Source organism: Ictidomys tridecemlineatus, chromosome 3 (assembly GCF_052094955.1).
Source record: "Ictidomys tridecemlineatus isolate mIctTri1 chromosome 3, mIctTri1.hap1, whole genome shotgun sequence".
Lineage (NCBI taxonomy): Eukaryota > Metazoa > Chordata > Mammalia > Rodentia > Sciuridae > Ictidomys > Ictidomys tridecemlineatus.
The window spans coordinates 114,175,749-114,195,589 of NC_135479.1; the positions used below are offsets into that span (position 1 = coordinate 114,175,749).

At 37.8% G+C, this 19,841-nt stretch overlaps 1 protein-coding gene across 14 annotated transcripts in view; it reads right to left on the reverse strand.

Moving 5' to 3' along the window:
* Positions 1-19,841, reverse strand: part of Mecom (MDS1 and EVI1 complex locus) — a 539,517-nt gene that overhangs the window by 52,610 nt on the left and 467,066 nt on the right. For 10 of the 14 annotated variants that reach the window (XM_040270053.2, XM_040270050.2, XM_040270051.2 and 7 more), the window contains exon 3: positions 5,720-5,854. In XM_040270053.2, coding sequence (XP_040125987.1) covers positions 5,720-5,854 — 135 coding nt within the window. Of the gene's footprint in view, positions 1-5,719; positions 5,855-7,066; positions 7,304-8,544; positions 8,653-8,805; positions 9,838-10,165; positions 10,187-19,841 lie in introns of those variants that run through there. The other 4 variants (XM_078043609.1, XM_021731172.3, XM_040270054.2 and 1 more) reach the window with 4 other exon arrangements.

Genomic DNA, 19,841 nt, shown 5'->3' on the forward strand with positions numbered 1-19,841 from the left:
CTGTCTTTAAAGTGGCCATCTTGTCTGAGTCTACAAAGACTCTCTGATGATCAACCCGAATGATTTCTCAACATTTGGTAAAAGTTCCATATTACATTATAAGAAAGATAAAGATCATCAGGGTTTTTTACTACAAAAATAGAGGGTTTTTTGTGATTCTTGACCAATATGTTCCCCCTCTTGATGGTCTGTGAACCATTCTGATGGCTACCTTTGGGGCATCATCCCAGATATAACTGGAGTCTACTATGTGTATGCTCTTTTGAGATCTACCTGAACGAAAGGCAAGTATACAGGCTAATTACTAAAAACGCTCAAGAGTCCTTCAGGTCTTCTTTTTCAACTTATGTGTTCGGTGAATCTTAACATAAAATCCTAGTATGGATTCTATCAGTGTTGTATCCTGGGCATTTTTACATGAAGGAGGGAAGTGGTGCTGTTTGCTTTATCGTGTAAATACCAAATAGCAAACTATGTCTGAGACAGTTTCATCTTCGGGCGAGGGAAGTAACTTATCAGCCATATGACATCCCCCAGAGTCAGCTTAGGCACTGTTCACAAAGCCAGTCTCTGGGTCTTGCCAGCTGGCATTCATCTTAAAACAGCAGAGCATAACTTTGGTATAAAAGTGGAACTCGACTTAAAAGCAAAGAAAATGCCCAAAGCCAATAATAATTTTAAGATCAAAAGGAGTCATGCAGAATGTGGCCAGAAATCCTTGTAAAGGAAGAGAAAATTAACAAATTACCTGACAGTAGAGGCAAACATTTTTAAAAAGTGGGAAGAGGCTAACAAATTACATTTTTGCTTTACACATAGCTGATTTACCTTGCTTATTTGCACAAACTGCATTAATTGAATGATGCAGGAAAGTGGGGTTTTTTTTCTTCAGTAACAAGCCAAAGAAAATAACTTTATAATTGAGCCCGTAATAAGCTTGCAATAATAATACTGTTCTAGTGTCACACAGTCTGATAGAATCACTCACGTGGACCTAAGTAGAGTGAAAGCGGGTGTGCCAAATCAGCCATGATTGTCCTGGAAGCAGTTAAAACTTTATAAGGTAAAGCACAAATGAGAACAATGCCTGTTCCAACTGAAAACACTGTAGAGTCTTGCTGCCGTTCATTAACCACAAGGGAGCTGGCAGGATCCCCAAAGTGAATTCTGACTTTGTATTCTCTGAGGGGCACTCATTCTTTTAGATCTCATTTCTTCAAAATATACATCAGGCATTAGATAATCTCGTATCGACACATTTCTTTTTATTCAGAGCAAACAGCCAACATCTCTCATTCTACCTACTAAATACCAGCTGTCAAGGGCCTGTTTAAAAATAAAAGGACTTATCACCTTGTGTAAATGACAAGATTAATAATGTCTTGGGTTTCTGAGAACTTTATTCCACTTGAAGACCATGTTAGGGCAGGTCAGGAGTTTGAATGAAATTGTGTTCCCTCCTACGATGCAGAATACATACACACATCTCTATAGAAAATATGACCCCAAAGCACACACCCAGATCATTCTGATTATCTTGAAAGGAAAGACAGGTCTTGTTTAAGTCTCAAAAGTCAACTTACATGAATTGTACCATAATGACCTCCCTGGTTATAACCAACATGTTTTCACCATAAGGAAGTATTAGAGTAAAACTGCTGTGTCCAGAGAACTCTTCCATAAGTGCACAAATCTTGTGAACATATTCAAGGATGAGAACCAATTTTGTTAGAGGTGGCTAAGTCTCTGGGTAGCCTGCCTTTGATGTAGGTGAAGGATATAGAAATGTGGGCTTAAGAGGGAGGTTATCAAAGAACTAGTGAAGGACCAGGCCAAATCTAAGGCAACATGCTACATCTCCTAATCAAAATGGTCTGTCAAAGTAAGATACCCCCAAGACTTCAAAGAAAAGGATACAAAATATCCCAATTTAAACAACAACAAACTCAGTAAATAATTTAGATGTTTGTTGTACTTGACATAAAATACATGAGTGATTCTGGATGTAAACAAAACCTCTGAATCACTGATAAAACTTTTTCATGCATCATATATATATGTTGGATCCCCTTGAGGACATAGTCTGGAAGAACTTTCCTCATGCAACTCTCTGCTTTTGCTCTTGCCCTGGTCTACCTTTCAGTGCCAGTTCTTGCTCCTGAAAGCAACTGAGAACAATTTCAGATTGGTTAAATGTGAAATTATTTAAGCATTGTCTACCTTCAAAAAAAATTCCCAGCTAAACACTGAGCTTTGTAGCACTGTGCAGATACTTTAAGGCATGAGGGGAGGGGGAAATAATTGGGATATCAAGGATCAACAGCCTTGAGTGATTTTAGTAGTTCTAGTATTTTATGACTTGACTAAGACTACGGTCTCAATTTACTAGTGTCTTTGGTATGGCCTTCTTTATAAAGATAAACTACTATAGTTAATACAACACTTTGGGGGGGAATTGGGACATCAGTCAGAAACTGCAGTTACTTAGAAATTATGGTTCATCAGTGATGCCACTGCTTCCAGAATTTCTATCTCCAAAAATATCACCACAATAACTTTGAAAACATGAAATGAGAGATATCTAAAATCACAAAACTCGAGTCTTTCTAGGCAGCACTGTCAAGAAAGTAAACCGCCACAAAGCTCATTATGGTCTGAAAAAAAAAAATCTGAAGTAAAATAACTCAGAGAAATCTACTGGAAAATTTAAACCAAAGAAAATCACCTCAAATGGAATGATTGCAGAATGGTATTGGGGAAATGCTACTCAAATGGTCTTTGCTTTTATGTTTATTATTTAAAACAGATTACATCCTTTATCAATTTGACTTAAAAACCAATACCTATATTGTTTCTAAGAACTTCTTCACTCCTAATAAATCATAAATGGATTTTATCTAGCATATAATTTTGACATCCCATTATTATCCATTTTATTAGCTTAGCAAGCATATTTTTTTCTTTTATAGGGTTCTTCACACCCTCCTCATTATAAAACTTATTCAAATTGATTAAAAGATCTTCAACATTAAAATTTTAAAAGCTATGTACCTTCATCAAGGTAAACATTATACATTCCTGTTTTGTTCTAGGTTATCTTTTTCTTTCTTTGTTAGATGATCTCATCATAACCATGACTGGTTTGGAGTTGAAAGATTCATCTGAAATTCTTCCCTTTTAGAAGAGTCTAGGACTTTTACCTGTTGTGTTATTAAAATTCATTTCATTAACTTGAGCTCCTTCTAAGAATCAGAAGGAAGGGAAACATTTTTTTTCATGATTTCTTATAAAGTGCTGTATTTGCTTTTGTCTTGTACAGATGAGTTGACATTGTTAATGCTTAATAATTACTTCTGATCCAGGGTACCCCCCCATCTATCTGCATATTAAATAATGTCTCCATGCTGGGATTGTTCTTTACATGATGAGTTGTGCTTATTCATTATTTGGCAGCTCCTATTCCTCATGGAAAAGACAGGGAAAAAAAAAACAGACCTAGAGAATACCTTTAGTCAGCTCTCTTTTATCATTGTACTTAGTCCAACATTCACATTTCAAAGCTGTCTAGGATTGCTCATCTTAATTGGCTTTTAGAAAATGCACATGAGCCTATAAATGAATATGCCTGTAATACATGCATGTACTACTTGGGTGCTTGTTCTCCTTTGTCTTGTCATCTGGACTAAGTAGGATTGTATACATACATACCTACCACACAAATCTGACTTTTACCTCTGAATTTCCTCTCTTGTTGTTTATGAGTGAACTTACTTGACCATGCAGTATCAATTTTACAATTATGTTATTTGATATGCACTATGTAACCAGCTTATATTTCTGCCAGAATAATACAGAAGTTTAGAATAAGTGCTTAAAGAAATAATAGGTGCATGTTTAATATTGGCCTTCTATGGTTTTCCTGATTAACTGTTTCCCCTGGTTCTTCTGTTCAAATAAGTAAACATGCTATTCATTAAAGTATGAAATCAGCATATATTCTTTGGAAAACAGTGCCATTTATAATGTGTAGTTTAAAAGTAACGATGGTAAAATTATAAATGCCTATTCTAATGAGCAACCTAATACATAGTTAGGAATAGCAAAACAGTTTTCCTTTTTAATGCAATCAAGATTCCCAATGACAAGAATATATTTATTATAGAAAATTAGACAAATAAATATTAAATGAAAATATGGCTACATGTGAGCTTGCATTGGCTACAAGTCTCATTCTTAAATCATCGTTTCACTAATTCTATAAGTTTTATTTGTCTATGGAAATAGCTCCCATTGGCACTAAATGCAAATAAGAAATAATTATTATGATATAATAAGGTATCTTTTGAGGTCCTGCCATTCCTTTCTGAGGAAATATAACATAAACAACTTACAACAACTATCTATTTCCATCTACAAATAGCAGGTCCTCAAAAACTGTTTGTTGCTGGTGGTGATAGTAACTCATATGATGGGCTTGGGATATTTTTTTGCCCACAATCAATAGCCAATTTAATAATGTTTTCCTTTGTCAATAATGCCTCTTGTTTTCTTATGGCACAGGGAAAAAAAAACAATCGATTGGTTTATTATCTTTGATATATGTTGAGGATTTTAAAATGATTCCTATTTAAATCTAATTTTACAATTTACTACCTCTTATATAGTTTAGCCAGTAAAAATTATCTGGTAGCTGGTAAAATGCCAAAGAATAATCTCATAACGATGATTGAAAGAGAGTTTTAGACCATATGATGCTAGCTTTATTTAACAGCTTTCAATTGGAAACATCTAATTTAAACTTTTTCTTTTTCTTGGTGGCGATTTCATACTAGATTTGCCAGGCAACCATTTCAATATGAACTTGGAAACATATTTGATTTAGGTAACCATTGGGTTACAAGAAATAATTAGTTATAACATAATTAAATTCTAACTTAATGGTGTGTATAAAACAAAAATTAAGAGGTTGGATTTTTTTGTTATTTTAGGTATTGTCATATTAAGTTATGAGATTTATCATCTAATTTTATTAAGTACAAAATATGTTTCATGATATTGTCATGATCTTTATTTCATATTTACTGTTACTGAAGTCACCCTCACTGCATGATCCTCCATAATCTCACAAAGCAAATTTCCTGCAGTGATATTTTAAAACTTTTCACATGTACAAACAAAAGAGAAGTTTGATTATTCTTAAAGTCCTCACTTATAACTAGGCAAATCAATATAAAATGCATAACCAGATAAGTCTGCACCAAATCATATCTCTACCTAGTATTTCAATTAAAACTATATAACATTTCAAATACACCCCTTCTAATTTCTGCATAAATTCACAAAGTAGTCTTGATTAGCTCAATACTTTCTATGAATGTACCCACAATGATAGAAAAGGGAAAATGTAAAGAACACTAAGAAATAAATAAGTACTTAGTTTTTAAATTTTTCAGTCATACTAGAAAAAAAACTGGAGCACTTATGAAGGGGACTAGGACAAAGTGAATAAATTACTAAAAAAAAAAAAAAAGTCGTACTGAAAGAAAGTCATACTGAAAATGACTTTGTTCTGCATCTTACTTCTATCTCTGCATTGCCTTTCACCATATCAACAAACAGGCCACAAGGGTCTACTGCAGCTCACTGTTATTTTTATTCTTCAGGCTTCACTGATACTTTAGTGCTCTCAAAGAAAGACAAGAAAATCTTTACAACATACCTGATCATTTATCTGGCATGCAACGAGGTTGTGCTGATCATAACAGCCAGCGAACCTGATGTACTTGAGCCAGCTTCCTACATCTGGTTGACTGGCATCTATGCAGAACTTCACATTGCAAAACTCATCTAAGATCTGGAAGGAGGAAGATGAGAACAATCAATTGCCATATTGATCTATTCATGAAAGTGATTAGCTGCTTAAAATATATCATTGAAATGTATATTCCTCCTTTGAATCCTTAAAACAAAAAAAGCCAGACAGCATACATATGAAAAAAAAAGAAGAGTAATAAGAAGTTATGTGGGAAATGACAGCATGCTGCTTTTTAAAAAAGGAATCAAGCAATTTCAACTCATTACCAAAAAACTGATTAACTGGTTTCAAAACATTGCTTGTTTCTTTTATTGTGCATGAATGAGCGCTATTTACTTAATTTTATCCAATAAATTTTTACAAAAAATACCAAACAGCATATATTAATATTTCTAAAATAAGCAGTCAACATTTAGGTTTGAATAATTAAAGTCAATATTTTATGTTTAGATAGTCATCTAATGTAAGTGTGTAATTAAATTAATTCATTTTAAAACTTTAAATATTTAAATTATTAAATTCTTCTTCCTACTTCATACTTTGTCACCACAAAACAATTAAATCATGTTCTTAATTGAAGGAGATGATAAGGTTTGTCTCATAAATGCATCTGACCAAACTAAAGAAAAACAAATGAAAACAATCAATAGGTAAGCAGTTATGCAAAGTATGGCAACCTAAGGTTTTAGTTAACACATGTGTTTTACTAAACACATTTGTGTTTTAATATTATGTCCAGTAAGCAAAATAACAAAACTGGATGTGAATAAGTAAAAAATTACATTTAAGAATACTGTAAAAATTGCCATCATCATGTATGGTTGTGTATTGTTATTTTCATTAGACTTACATTTGGCCTATAGGAAAAATTAATATTACCTAGGATATATATGAAACAAAAATCAAATTGGGAAACTTTCATTTTTAATGTTTTGCATACTTAAACCAAACTATTTTGGTTCACTAGCAATTGTGTCTTAAACATTAATATTGAAAGTTGCAGAGTTGTGGATCTCAGGGTGAATAGCTACAAAGGCTGCAAATGTCAACCAATTAAAGCAAACTTGAGGAACTTTCCTATCAAGGACTAAACAACACAGTCTAGAACAAAAATCAATGAATTAAATAAGCCCTTACAGAACTCTGCTGCATCTATACCTACATAAAAGTTTCAACTAAACTCTAGACCAAAAGCAATTTTGCATGGAAGTCAGGTAATCATCCAATTGCAGATTCAAGTCATTAACTCACCATAAACTTCAAGAAGAACCCAGTGCTCAAAAGGGCTGTAGTCAAGGGGCACTATGAATAAGCCCTTGGCCATGGGGCAATTGAAGGGCAATAAGTAGTTCCACAATTTAAAAAAGAAAAATAGAGCCAGGAGATAAAGCAGTAATTGCTAAATACACACACACACACACACAGACACACACACACACACAAATTTTTCAAGGACACTTCTTCACACTAACAACAACAACAAAAGTCTGCACTTAAATCCCTTGTCTAGTGATAAGGACAAATTTTATACAATTTGGCACTTATAAAATTACAAACTTTAAGATGTTTCTTCAGCTCTGAAGACTGCATAACTCAAATGCAACTTGAGATTTCTCCCCTTCCCAGATGTTGAGAAGGCACATAAATAACAATACAATGTACATTGCAAAATAGTAAAAAGTTGGGTTTTTTGTTTTGTTTGTTAGATTGGTTTCTGATTGGTCTTTTGTTGTTTGTTTGTTTTCTTGGCTAGTAAAAAAAAAAAAAGGCAGGACTACTGACACACCAGAGAAATATTTAATAAAGGAAATAGGGTGAAGCCAGTGAAATGCAACACCAGTTACATTTCATATTTGCAGAAAGACGTGGAAAACTTGTTAATTTCAAAGTCAAGAAGCATCTATCCCCTTAGCTCTCAAGCATTCCCTTTTGCGGGGGCAGGGAGTTAAGTATTGCATATACTGCACATAAAAATTCTAGGTGTAATTTTATTCCGTGTTAACATTATTGCCATTGTGACTGTCAACAGCAAAGTTAATTTTTAAAAAGATTCATTTCCAAAGAATGTCTTTTTACATGATCTGTTACATGATTATTCAAAGATTTCACCAACATATTAACTTTCTTACTCTCAATATTCTTGCCCCAAGACAAAAACTTAACTTTCTCCAGAAACGTACCCCACCCCACCCCAGGGGTGGGGGGGAATTATTCACTTTTGATTTGCTAGCAGAAGTATATTTGTCTCCCAAATGGCTTAATCCTCTCGGAAATCTCGAATAATAATTTAAAAAAAAGTAACAACACATCTTCCGTCATTTTATCTACTTACTACACTCCTGTGTTTTTAAAAGCTGTCAATCCCAAAAGATCGCTTTAAAATACAAACATATATACATATATCTCCCATAGGTGAACCTTACAGAAAGGCCCTTTCAAATAAAAAACCCAACTGCAAAAGGAGGGGGAAAAAAAAATCCCCACAATCTAGCCAAAGGGTCCGAATGTGACTTTCTCGCAAAGCAGCACACGATGTTGGACAGCAAAGCTATTACTTGGCAAGGTGGAACTCGGCCGAAACCGGCTCCAAAGTCGCGTGGCCGGTGCCAGGAATTCAGATTTTGGCAACCCCACCTTCTGCGTCCCCGATACCGACCGACAGACCCGAGGAGGGAGGAAAGGAGGAGAAGAGCGCGAGGAAAAGAGGCCGGCAGCCGGCAGAGACCCACCGAAGGCCGGACGACCCACCCCGAGACGCGTCCAGACCGCACGGTTCCGCAGGAGGAACAAGGAAATCGCCAGGCTTAGCAACGTAGATAAGCAGAGGGCTCCGCGAGACTGAGGGCGAGGAGGAAAAGAGGGCTGGGGCGGGGGGCGCCCGGGGAAGGGGTGCCCGGCAGGAAACTGTCCCAAGTGACAAACTATGCACATCGCCCAGAGTTTTGTTGTTGTTGTTGTTGCTGTTGCTGTTTTTAAGTGAGTTCGCTTACCTTCAAGATTTCTATGGCCTCAACTCAGCAATAAAAGGCAATCACAGAAGAATTAAAATAAACAAAATAAAATAATCAGCAGCCCCCAACGCTCCTGTACGAAAATCCTTTCAAACGATTCCCAGCAACATTGCGAGATGTTTGGGGAGGAAAAAAAAAATGCCTCGCGCGTCTCGATTTCCAAATGGGTCTCTGATAACTTTGTGCGTCTCTAGGATCAGCTCGCCGGGACCATGCGTTTCAGATTTATTGTCCGCCAAAAAGTGTGTTTTAAGACCAGAAATGAAAATGAAGTCTTCTCTCTCGTCTGAGTGACCCGGGTTTGGTGTGTTTGGGCTTTTTTTTTTTTTTTTCCGCCTTCCTAAATGAGCTCGGAGTTATTCCTTCTGGTTCACATCACCTCCCTCTTTTCTCACTTTCTCTTGCTCTTATCAGCCCGATGTGTAATGAAAGTTATCTGAAACCCACTAAAACTTCTTCCACTTCTCCTTCCCTGTTCCAAGGGGGGAAAACAGGCAGGAGGAGGAGAGTTTGCGACGGTGGGGGGCCTGGGGAGGCGAGGGGAGCCCTAGCCCCCTTTCAGATCCTCTGCAGAGCCTTCCCGGGTCCTAGACCCTTACGGGATCGTCCCCTTTCGCAACTCCGAGCTTAGCCGCCGGGTTTCTATTTCATGAACTGTCTCTTTAAAGAGGATCTGCTTGGCCATCCAGAAAGAACCCGGGGCGAGGGAGAAAGGGAGCTATCGGAAGCCAGACGGGCTCCTCTTTCAGTAATTTTTAAAGTGACAGCAGCCTCCTCTGGCGGGAGAGGTCACAAAAAGGTCGCCAAGACCCAAGTCCTATAGGGACAGACTGATTATGGATGCACCATCCCCCTTAAACATGTAGATTTCTCCGAGTAAACAACCAATGGGGAGATCTCGCCAGGCAGGATTTCTTTCCCCAGGGAAATGTCCTCCCTTTCGATGTCCTGAAAGCACAAGTGTAAGTGTGTGTGTGTGTGTGTGTGTGTGTGTGTGTGTGTGTGTGTGAGAGAGAGAGAGAGAGAGAGAGAGAGAGAGAGAGAGAGAGAGAGAGAGAGAGAGAGAGAGAGAGAGACGGATGGGGGGATGGGGAGAAGTGGGGTAGACTGGAGAAGTGATTTCATGGGTGTGAGGGTGTGCGCACCAAGGTGGGCTTGGGGGCTGGGGGGCGCTGGAGAGAGTGAGAATAAGGCTTGGGGTGAAAGAGACGCTGGTTCGTACTAAACATAATTAGTTCAGAATTTCTCGGAAAACAGGAACCTCAAGAAGGAAAAGTTGACATTACATTTCCAGATTTTTGCTAAACATCTTTTAAGATAAATTTTAATTGAAATTTACCTTCAAGTGTATCCCCTCCACTCTTACAGTTAGGTCAACAGAAAGGCGTGCTAAATTTTCAATTCATACTTTCTCTTAGAAGAAATTTTAAAATGCGAAACATTTGCATATAACCCGCCCACATAGGGTCTTATGGGCTAAAGAAGATTGACGACTGTCTGGTGAGTTTTGCCATTTTCTTTGATACATTAATTAAAACACCATGAACGCCCCCTAAGTAGAATTACGGGATTTGACAACCCAGATTATTTGTAAGACTTTTAACATCATAAGTGCTGCTTTTAGTGATCGGTATTATACTATGTTTAATAACTTTATAATGTATATTTGGTCAACTTATATCAACACAATGCAGAAACGACATTGGAGGAAAGAATATGGGAATAAATAACAAAATAAAAGGGTCTATATGTATGCTTGTAGCCAATCTTGAAAGAATTTAGTTAAACCTACCAGTTAGATGGAAATAAGTGCTTTTATCAGAAAACCCCATTCATAAAAGCAAATGGACAAAATCCAACTTCTTTCCAGCCCAACAATGGAAAGTTAAGCAAAGTAAGCGAGTCTGGGGGCACTTGCGGAGGGAGAGGTGGAGGGAGCGAGGAGGGCTGGAAGAATGAATGCACTGCCTTTTAACTTTATCTGCAAAGGGGGACAAATGCCACCCACTTTTTGTTTTCTCCAAGTGCAAGTAAACATGAAAATCTATAACCCCCCCCCCCACCAAAATGCTGATTTAAAAATAAAAATAGTAACAAAAGAGAGGGATGTGGGGGAGAGAAAAATGACAAGAGGTGATGACTAATTCGTTTCGGTGGCCTGTTATCTGTGACATTGAACTGTTATTTCAGATAATGGCCATTGTTTGAAGGAAAATCGCACAGCAGTGGTAGGTAGGACAGGAAAAATCCTTTGTAAATAACTTAAAACCTGGTGAGATATTCCCATAGAGTTTGGCTCTTGAGAACCTTTAAGAGTCCCGGGTTTGCTGCATTGATTTCCTGCCCTTCCTCAACTTGCCCATTGTCGAAGCTTTTTTTTTTTTTTTTTTTTTTTTAATTTAGCCATAAATTGGACCGGCTCGAGCTATGAGCTGTTCTATTTTCTTCCTGTCAGGATGAGGGATTTGTTTTATGATGCATTGTGTATTAAATACAAGTAATCTGGGGAACCGATTGCTTCAGACAGTGCGGCCTGATCAGGGGGTCTGAGAGCTCAGCGCCCCGAACCCTCCCTGCGCCCCCTCCCCGCCCTAGCCCTGCAGCCGCCACCTTCTTGCCCTTTACACAGTCGCTTTCAAAAGGAGGGGACGTCGGTGGAGAGACAAAGGTCGTGTGGAATCAGTGGCAGGTCCTGGCTAAATTAGGATTTCGTGGAAAGGGCCTCTGAGTTTTTCCCTTATATTGGTTTGGGGTGGGGGAGGCGGGGCGACTTGCAAGGTCTGGTTACTTGCAGGTATCGCAGGAGGCCGGTAGATGGCGATGTGTCCCGAAATAAAGAGCGGCGCTGGCGGCTCCCAGCCTTCCAGGTGAAGCAGCCGCCGCCCTCCTGGCTCCCGCAAAGGGTTTCGTCCTCCGCCATGCGCACCTCCAGAGCCTCACCACCCAATGCCCCTACGCAGCAGCCCCGGCCCGCAGAAGCCGGGCTTTGCTAAAGCTATTTCTACATACGGAATTCTTTTCTCAAAATCCAGCCAAAGAGTCAACACTTCTTCTCTGAAACATTCCAACATTAATCTAGAGTTGGAGGATTCTTTTCATTATCATTATTTGACATCATAATTGTCATCAAGTCTTGTTCACTGACTAAATTGTGATAGAGACTAAAGGAAATCATCATAAGGATGTGGGCAAAGGAGGTGTTAATGCTAAATCTCAATCGCTCTCTTCTTCCAAACTACTCCCTCTCTCCTTTGGGTATATAACAATAATTTCGTGTAAATGCAGAATTCACCCCCCTTTTCCTTGACATAACTTGAAGTTTCAAGAAAGGGTTCTGAAATCCCACAGTTAGCTAAATGGGCTTTGTTTGGTGTTGCTTTTAAATAACCCTTTAGAAGAAGACCTGACCCACCTTCCCACATCAGAATTGAAACAAGAGGAGACAAGGGTAGAGGACAAGGATTTTGCAGGGGGCTAACTTTTCTCCCCTGTTAGCTTGCTTTCCATCAGGAGGTTTCTAAAACAATAAATAAATACAAAGAGCCAAATACCACTACCAATTCCCTTTATTCCTTGGGATTTCTGGTGAAATCTGTTTACAGTAGTTCCCAGTTACAAATTAATCTGCACAAGCCGCTGTCTGCTTGGCAGTAATCAGTAACATGCATTTCTGGAGGGTTGAGCACTGCCCTTGAAATGGGCTATTAAATATAATGGTTTTACTATAATCTCAAACCAGCTTTAATTTGCAAACATGTATCAGGACAGATGATCTAAATATTAAGAGGAGGTATGATAAACAAACTATAACACATGCATAGAGCTTTGGGAAAAAGAGAAAATAAAGTGGTTCATCAGCAGTGTATCAAAAGAGAATCATATTTTTAAAATATTTTTTCTGGAAAGAATTAATAGTTTTTTTTTCTTCATTGCTCTGTTAATTGTTGTTTACCAGGAAAAAGGCATTGGAAAATATGAGGTTTGAGTGTGAGCTGATAGATTTTCTGGGAGTTGTAAAGATCCCCCTTTGGCTGATGGCAGGGCTGGGGTGGGAGAGGTTAATGTGTTTTCTTCCTGGTTTGAAAAGGGCATAAACCCTCCTCAGGCCTCTTCCTTCCTCCCCCAGCTGTGTGGATTGCAGAATCTTTAAAATGTCCAAAGATTTCCAATAAGGCCACTGGCTCTGCCTTCATTGTGTAACTGTTTATTTAAAATAAGTCAATATATTAGTTAAAGCAGTAAGAAGTTAGTGCTCCAGTATTCAAGTGATTCCCACAAGACTGTAAACTGATGCCTCTTTTAAGCCTTAAACTTCATGGTCGTCCCAGAAGTAAAAGTTCTGCTAATGGAGACCCTATGGGCATGGTACATTCCAGCACATCATTAAAGGAAAGAAAAGCAGTCCAGCCAAAGCCAGATGAAATGACTGCACTGTCCACTTTTAATAGGCTTCCTGTGGACAAACAGCACTGTAACACTCTGCAGAGGACAATATTTAAAAACAAGACAACTTGCTGGCAGTTTTCAATACCATAAAGTTAATAAAGTATGTTCCCATTCACCCTGACATTATGTTTTTAGTTTATAGAGGAAGGCACTTTATAACCTCAGCCTAAGTAGAGTTCCCTTAATTCTGCAGCTTTGGGTTTCTTGAGGTAGCTAAACATACAATGAACTCCAAGCCTGATATTTTCCATGTAACACTATTTTCTGTTGCTTTTCAAGAACATGCAAGTGCAATTTTACATTTCTCAAGTGTGGTTTCATTCATAGACATCCTGTTAAATCCTGTTTCATACAGTTCATGTCAAGAAGCATGAAATAATCTGAGAAATTGACATTTGGCTGAACAATAACTGCTTGCTAATTAAATTAGCTTCTTGTATAGATATTGATGTGTGTTTAAAAAGAAAATCAATGCTTCCTTTTTCATGTCAGAATAGAATTTTGTAAAACCTTTCCTACCCTAACTGAGACAAAAATGAGAAGTACCTCTTTAGGACTCAAGACACTTCTCACTGATTCATATGTAACAATTTCTCCCAATTTATCCTCCCTCCTACTCCTCCGAATTCTCTTACCACCCACAGCTCTTCTTCTAAATCTTTTTACTTAATAGGTGGAACATAACAGTTAGGAAGGAAAGTTTGATGGGAAAGTTATGGTATCATAAGTAATATTTGGTTTAATTTTAATTATTTATATTCCTTAATCAGGGAAGTATCTCAGAAACTTGGCTTTAAACTTGAAGGTGAATTCTGTGATGCTGGGCAGGCAGGCCCACCAAAACTCTCCAGCACAATATGAGTTTATAAACAAAAATCTCTGAGTGTCTATAGCCCTAGCACACATCATCACTGCTCTGGAGAGAGATGTCTGGTCACTCTCTTGATGGACTCTGCCTTTCTTCCTCCCCTTACCCTCTTTTAAAGGGAGGGGGCTGTTAAAAAAAAAAGAGGAAATTAAAGGTAAAAAAAAATGTAAATAAAAAATTTCCCTTGGTCTGGAAATGGGCCCGACTGAAAGCATGTTAATCTCCACCTCAGTAATTTGGTTCTCCAGGAGAAGACAGAAGCCCTGCTGCTGTGCCCTGCACTTCATAAATCACATCTTTATGTGGACAAGGTCAGGGCACCTAACAGCTCAGACATGGGCCTTTGCAGTGGCTGGAGGATTCAGGCATGTTTGCTCTCCTGCTCGGCTCTCTGAGGAGTAGTCCAGCACGCTTCTAATTACTTTTGATTATTTTCATTTGCTGGGGTCAGTCTGGCTTGCCAGGACTGCTGGAGGGTTGATTTCCTACAAATCTTGATGTCTTTGTAGGACAGCACTGTGTGCGTTCAGAATTAGCACCCCGTTATTGTCCCTCCAGCGTGGGATCCCTCACAATAGACATGGTGACACGTTTCCCCAGTGAAACATTACCTACTTCCCTTCTTATTAATTAACCATAGGGGGCATAGCCACCTATCTGACCTTTTTTAAAAAATGCTGAAGAATTAAACAATTGAGTTTTTTATAGTGTATTTGACCAGGATGAAAGCAAAATTTTTTTTTTGCTTCGATTTTTAAATATATTTAGCAATGACTAGTAGCTCTTTGGGAACTAAGATGAAATACTTTGCTGAAACAACAGCTCAAGTGAATAAATTATTATACTCAAAGATTTATTTCCTAAAATCCAACTAAGGCTGCCATATTTAAAATATTTTTTGTTGGGCTATTTTGATGTATTTCAGTCCTAAGCTATTACGCTGAGTGCTTAAAGCACAACAACAAAAAATTTATACCAAGTTTAAATGAATGCACTAAGATAGAGTGAACACTTTAATAAAACATAGTAAAATTTGGATAGAGACAACAAGACAAAATACCATTATTTTTCTTTTCCTTGGCCCTCAAAGTAAAGGCGTTTAATGCTCTGATGTGTATGCATTGAAAGATATTTTCAAGAAAAAAATGATGAGCAAATAAATATTCACGAAAACTGAAAATAAATGTTTGCAAAGAAAAACACCTCAATCTCATTGTTTAGACACAAGGCATTTTCATATCACTGAGGACATTTTATACACATTTTTTTGTAGTTGTAGATGGACAAGAATGCCTTTATTTTATTTCCTTATTTTTTATGTGGTGCTGCGGATCGAACCCAGTGCCTCACACATGCTAGGCAAGTGCTTTACCACTGAGCTAAAGCCCCAGCCCTATCACTGAGGACATTTTGCTGTTATATATTTATATTTTTAATATTTTATAGACAATAACTATAATTACAATTATCATTGGTCTCAAAAGCCAAATCTTTTCATTCTTCTGATGTAAAGACATCAGAATTAAGGCAGTAAATGTTTTTGGAATTAACCCCAACTCTGTAAGGGCTTGATTTTTTCATTATTTTTAATAATTTTAATTAATTCAATCTTTCAGGACAGCATTTAGCACAGTAAGCAGTAACTCCGGGGTTGGCTTCTTCCCTGGGGCTTTAGAAGCACCACTTAAGAATGTGTTTAGACTCCTAATATTGTCGAGAGAGTGAGTAGGAAGGCCTGCTCCTCCTCCTGTCTCCACTCCTAGCTGGGTACCTTTGGGTAAGTCACTTAACCTTTGAGTAGGCTTCCATGAAAGTTTCATAATATCAGCATAATGTGAGTGTTGGGAAAATAAATTGGGTAATGTGAGTGTGAACTGCTCTGAGTTCATGGGAACAGGTCAAAATACTGTAAGTTTCACAGTATTTGTGTTTGTGTAAGGGGTTAGAGTAAACTTACACCCATGCTCAAAGAGGAGGAGTCTGCCTATACTGCAAGAAATGGCAAAGTATGAGTATTTTTTTGTCCTCTTTCTTCTATTCCAGTGTCAGTTGCCCTAATCCTTACCCTGACCTTGGAAGAAAAGAATTTTAAGAAAAAATGTTTTTTTTTCTCTCAAGCTGTGCTACCCCAGAAGATGTCTGTCTGTCTGGTTTGCTGCTGAGCTTGTTCTGTCCCACCCATTGTGCTCTCTGCCAATCAGCACGGGGGGGTGTTGTGAGGCAGAGGTAGAATGCCACTGAGATCCTAGAGCCCTAAATATTAGAAGGACACATACATGCATGCACACACACACATATTCTAGGTCAACATTGTTACCAAGGTCAAGAAATTCATCCTTTACAATGTCTTCTGGTAGACTTTAGGTGCCTAGAGAGCAGGAACTGGGTTTATCTTCTGTGACCCAATTGTCCAGAGTATGCCACAATGCCTGCCATAAATTAATACTTGATGTACTTTTGTTGGGAATAAAAAAGCATCAGGCCTTTCTTGGTTTTCCTTTTCATTCCTTCGAATGCCAGGCTTGGATGTTGGTACTTCTAATCTGAATGAAGGCAATTGTCTGCTAACAGATCTTCAAACCACCATCACCCTCCGACCAGTTTATACTCCATACTGTTAATCTTCCTAACTATCAGCTGCTACTCACTGCCCTGCTCAAGATTCTACAGTAGGCTGGAATTGCCTAACCGTTCAGTGTAAACTCATTCTGATTTTTTGAGAACTAAATGAAGCATTTATGTAAATAACTTAAACTCATGCATAGAACATGGCATGTGGTTAATAGAAAATAGCTATTATTATTGATACTACTAATATAATTATAATTGCTAACATTAGTGTTGTTCGGTTTATAATTCATTTTGCCTTATCTCAGATGAACTCTCTATCCTTCAAAACCATCTTTTGTCTTTATGCTCACAGATTCTTACTACCCAGGTTTGATCTTTTCCTCCTTGATTCCAAATCATCTGCTCTTCTTTCCTGGTTTATAGCCAGTTCTACTTTATCTGTAGTGGTCTGGTCTTAAAGATAAGCATTGTAAGATTCTTAAGGTTGGATTCTAGTTTTATTCCCACCAATATCTTCAGTAGCATCTTTTCATAAACTAAACAACTTTTGAACTTCCTCGTAAGAGTCATTATGGCTAAACGTATGGGAAGTTACTATATTTAATATTCAAGGAAAATTGGCTACTTGACATTGTTCCCCTGTGGGAATTGATTGATGCATTGATAATTCTGTTTTAGAAATTTAGAAACAGGACTTCCTTCCACTGCTGCTTCTCTGGAGAAGTACTATATTGGCATACTCCCACCATTCCTAACCCCATATTCTGTTTCTGCCCTTTAGGTAAGCTCACAAGCTGGACCACAGTTAGGACTCCTGTCCTGCCCTTGTCCCCAGCAAGTAGTCATGGCAATCCATTAAACTGCTTCCAAAACACTCTCATCTTCAAATGGGCACAGTTTAGGCCTGAATTTTTATGCCATTTTTACACTAGAAATCAGTCTTCCTGAAGTAATAAGTTTGCAACAATGTTTTGTTTTACATAAGAACAGAAGATAAAAAGCAAAATCAAGGAAAAGCCACACTAGCCAAAGTTCTGACAGTTCCCTATTTGCTAGAAAATAAAGCCTCTAATCCAAGATGTAGTCTCTTCTGTAATTTGATGTCAAATTAATCTTTCCAGGCCCTTTTTTGGCTCATTCCATCTACATAAATCATCAGCTCTGGTTAGCTACCGAACAGACAAGTCGATACCCTTGGTCTTCTCAATATGGTTTGTGCAGGGCCTGCACTTCTCTCACTTCCAACATTCACATCATCCAAGAGCAGAAGCAGTAGATAGAGGAGGTGAATTACTAGTTGTATTTATGAAGCTTTCTGTTCTGAAATCATACACTACTTCATATTTAAAACCATTCACTAATCTGTCATCATATTTTGGGTCATTGGGGATATCTCTGTTATCAACCAATCTACCTAAAAATTATTTGATAGCAAGAATAAACTGGGAACTGGGAACAGGGGTACATGCCTACAATCCCAGCAGTTCAGGAGGCTGAGGCAGGAAGATCACAAGTTCAAGGCCAGCCTCAGCAACTTAGCAAAGCACCAAGCAAGACAGCAAGACTCTGTCTCTAAATAAAATACAAAAAATGGCTGAGGATGTGGCTCAGTGATTAAGTGCTCCTGGTTTGGATCCCCAGTACCAAAGAAAGAAAGAAATATCCTTCACACCAGCTTTTTCTAATTGGTGAATTATAAACAAGTGTTCTCTTGAAAAAAAATGTGTTCCTGGGTCAACTGAGGTAAAGATAGCCCCCTCTTGGAGATTCACATGAGTATCAGAGTGGTAAATGTTTTAATTTAAGGCTGAAAGTCTGAGTCCTGAGTAAAATACCTATTTGGCTTTTTTAACTGAGCATCATCTCTATCTCCTTCCACTGGAACACTTAAGGTAAACAAATTTGGAAATAAAGCTTTATATGCCTTCATATCTGTTTCAGTAGAGCATACATGTTCTCCATATATTTTTTTCTATCAACTGACTGACTGTGACTATTGATCAAAAATGTCACTACTAGCCAGGCATGGGGGCACATGCCTGTAAACCCAATGACTCAGAGTTGAGGTAGTAGGATTTCAAGTTCAAAACCAACCTCAGCAACTTAGCAAGGCCCTAAGTAATTTAGTGAGACCCTGTCCAAAAAAACAAAAACAAAAACATTAGCAAACCATAAAAGGGCTGGGGAGTGGCCTCAGTGGTTAAGCACCCCTGGGGATCAATCCCTGGTGCCAAAAAAAAAAAAAAAAAAAAAAAAAAGAGGTACTATAAAACAGTCAAAAGTAAGTAAAGACAAAAATCAACCTTTAATTTTTCATTCAACCGGAAAAACATTTGGAAGGTCTATCAAGTTCACAAAGAAAGTAGGTTACCAGTAAAATCTAGCCAATTGATCCTTTGCCTGTAAACTGCTATAATTGTATTTGATATATAGTAGAAGGACCTTCCAGAGGAATGTCTGCAATCTCATTTCACAATCAACCCACTCCTTCCTATCCTCTTCCATTAAAAGTCTTTCTGAAACACAGATTTCACCATGAACATATTTATATGCAATGTTCTATATTATTTAGGTTTTTCTTAATAAGATTTGGCACTATCTAGATATATATTTCCCTAGGAGAAAGAAAAGGAGCAAGGTGATCTCCATCTAAGGATGCCTGAATTAAACCTTCAAGAATTTGCCTTTTCTCCATTTTCGATATTGGATTCATGTGTTACGCCTGCCTATGGCTGTCTAACCGCTAAACTAAGTGGACATTAAATCAGATGGCATACAAAATTACAGTAATTTGATCTTTAGATAAACTACCAACCTTGATGAACTAACGTTGTTACAGATGAATTAACTCATCATCTGAGGAGCATAACAGTTCACAGGAGTGACCACACAATCTCCTCTATAGAGAGCACTAATGGCTAAGATTAGTTTGTGATCTGTTGAAAGTGCTTACTTCCAACTAAAGAAATGTATCCCCAGGTGAGGAGAGAGGATTGGTGAGGCATTCACACCACAATATTTCTCTACTCCAAGCTTTGACAGCAGGTTAGAAGGTCTTTGTTATAGTGTTAAGAAGTGATTAATATGTTCTTATCATTGATTTAATAAAACATTTACCTTTTCTTTATGT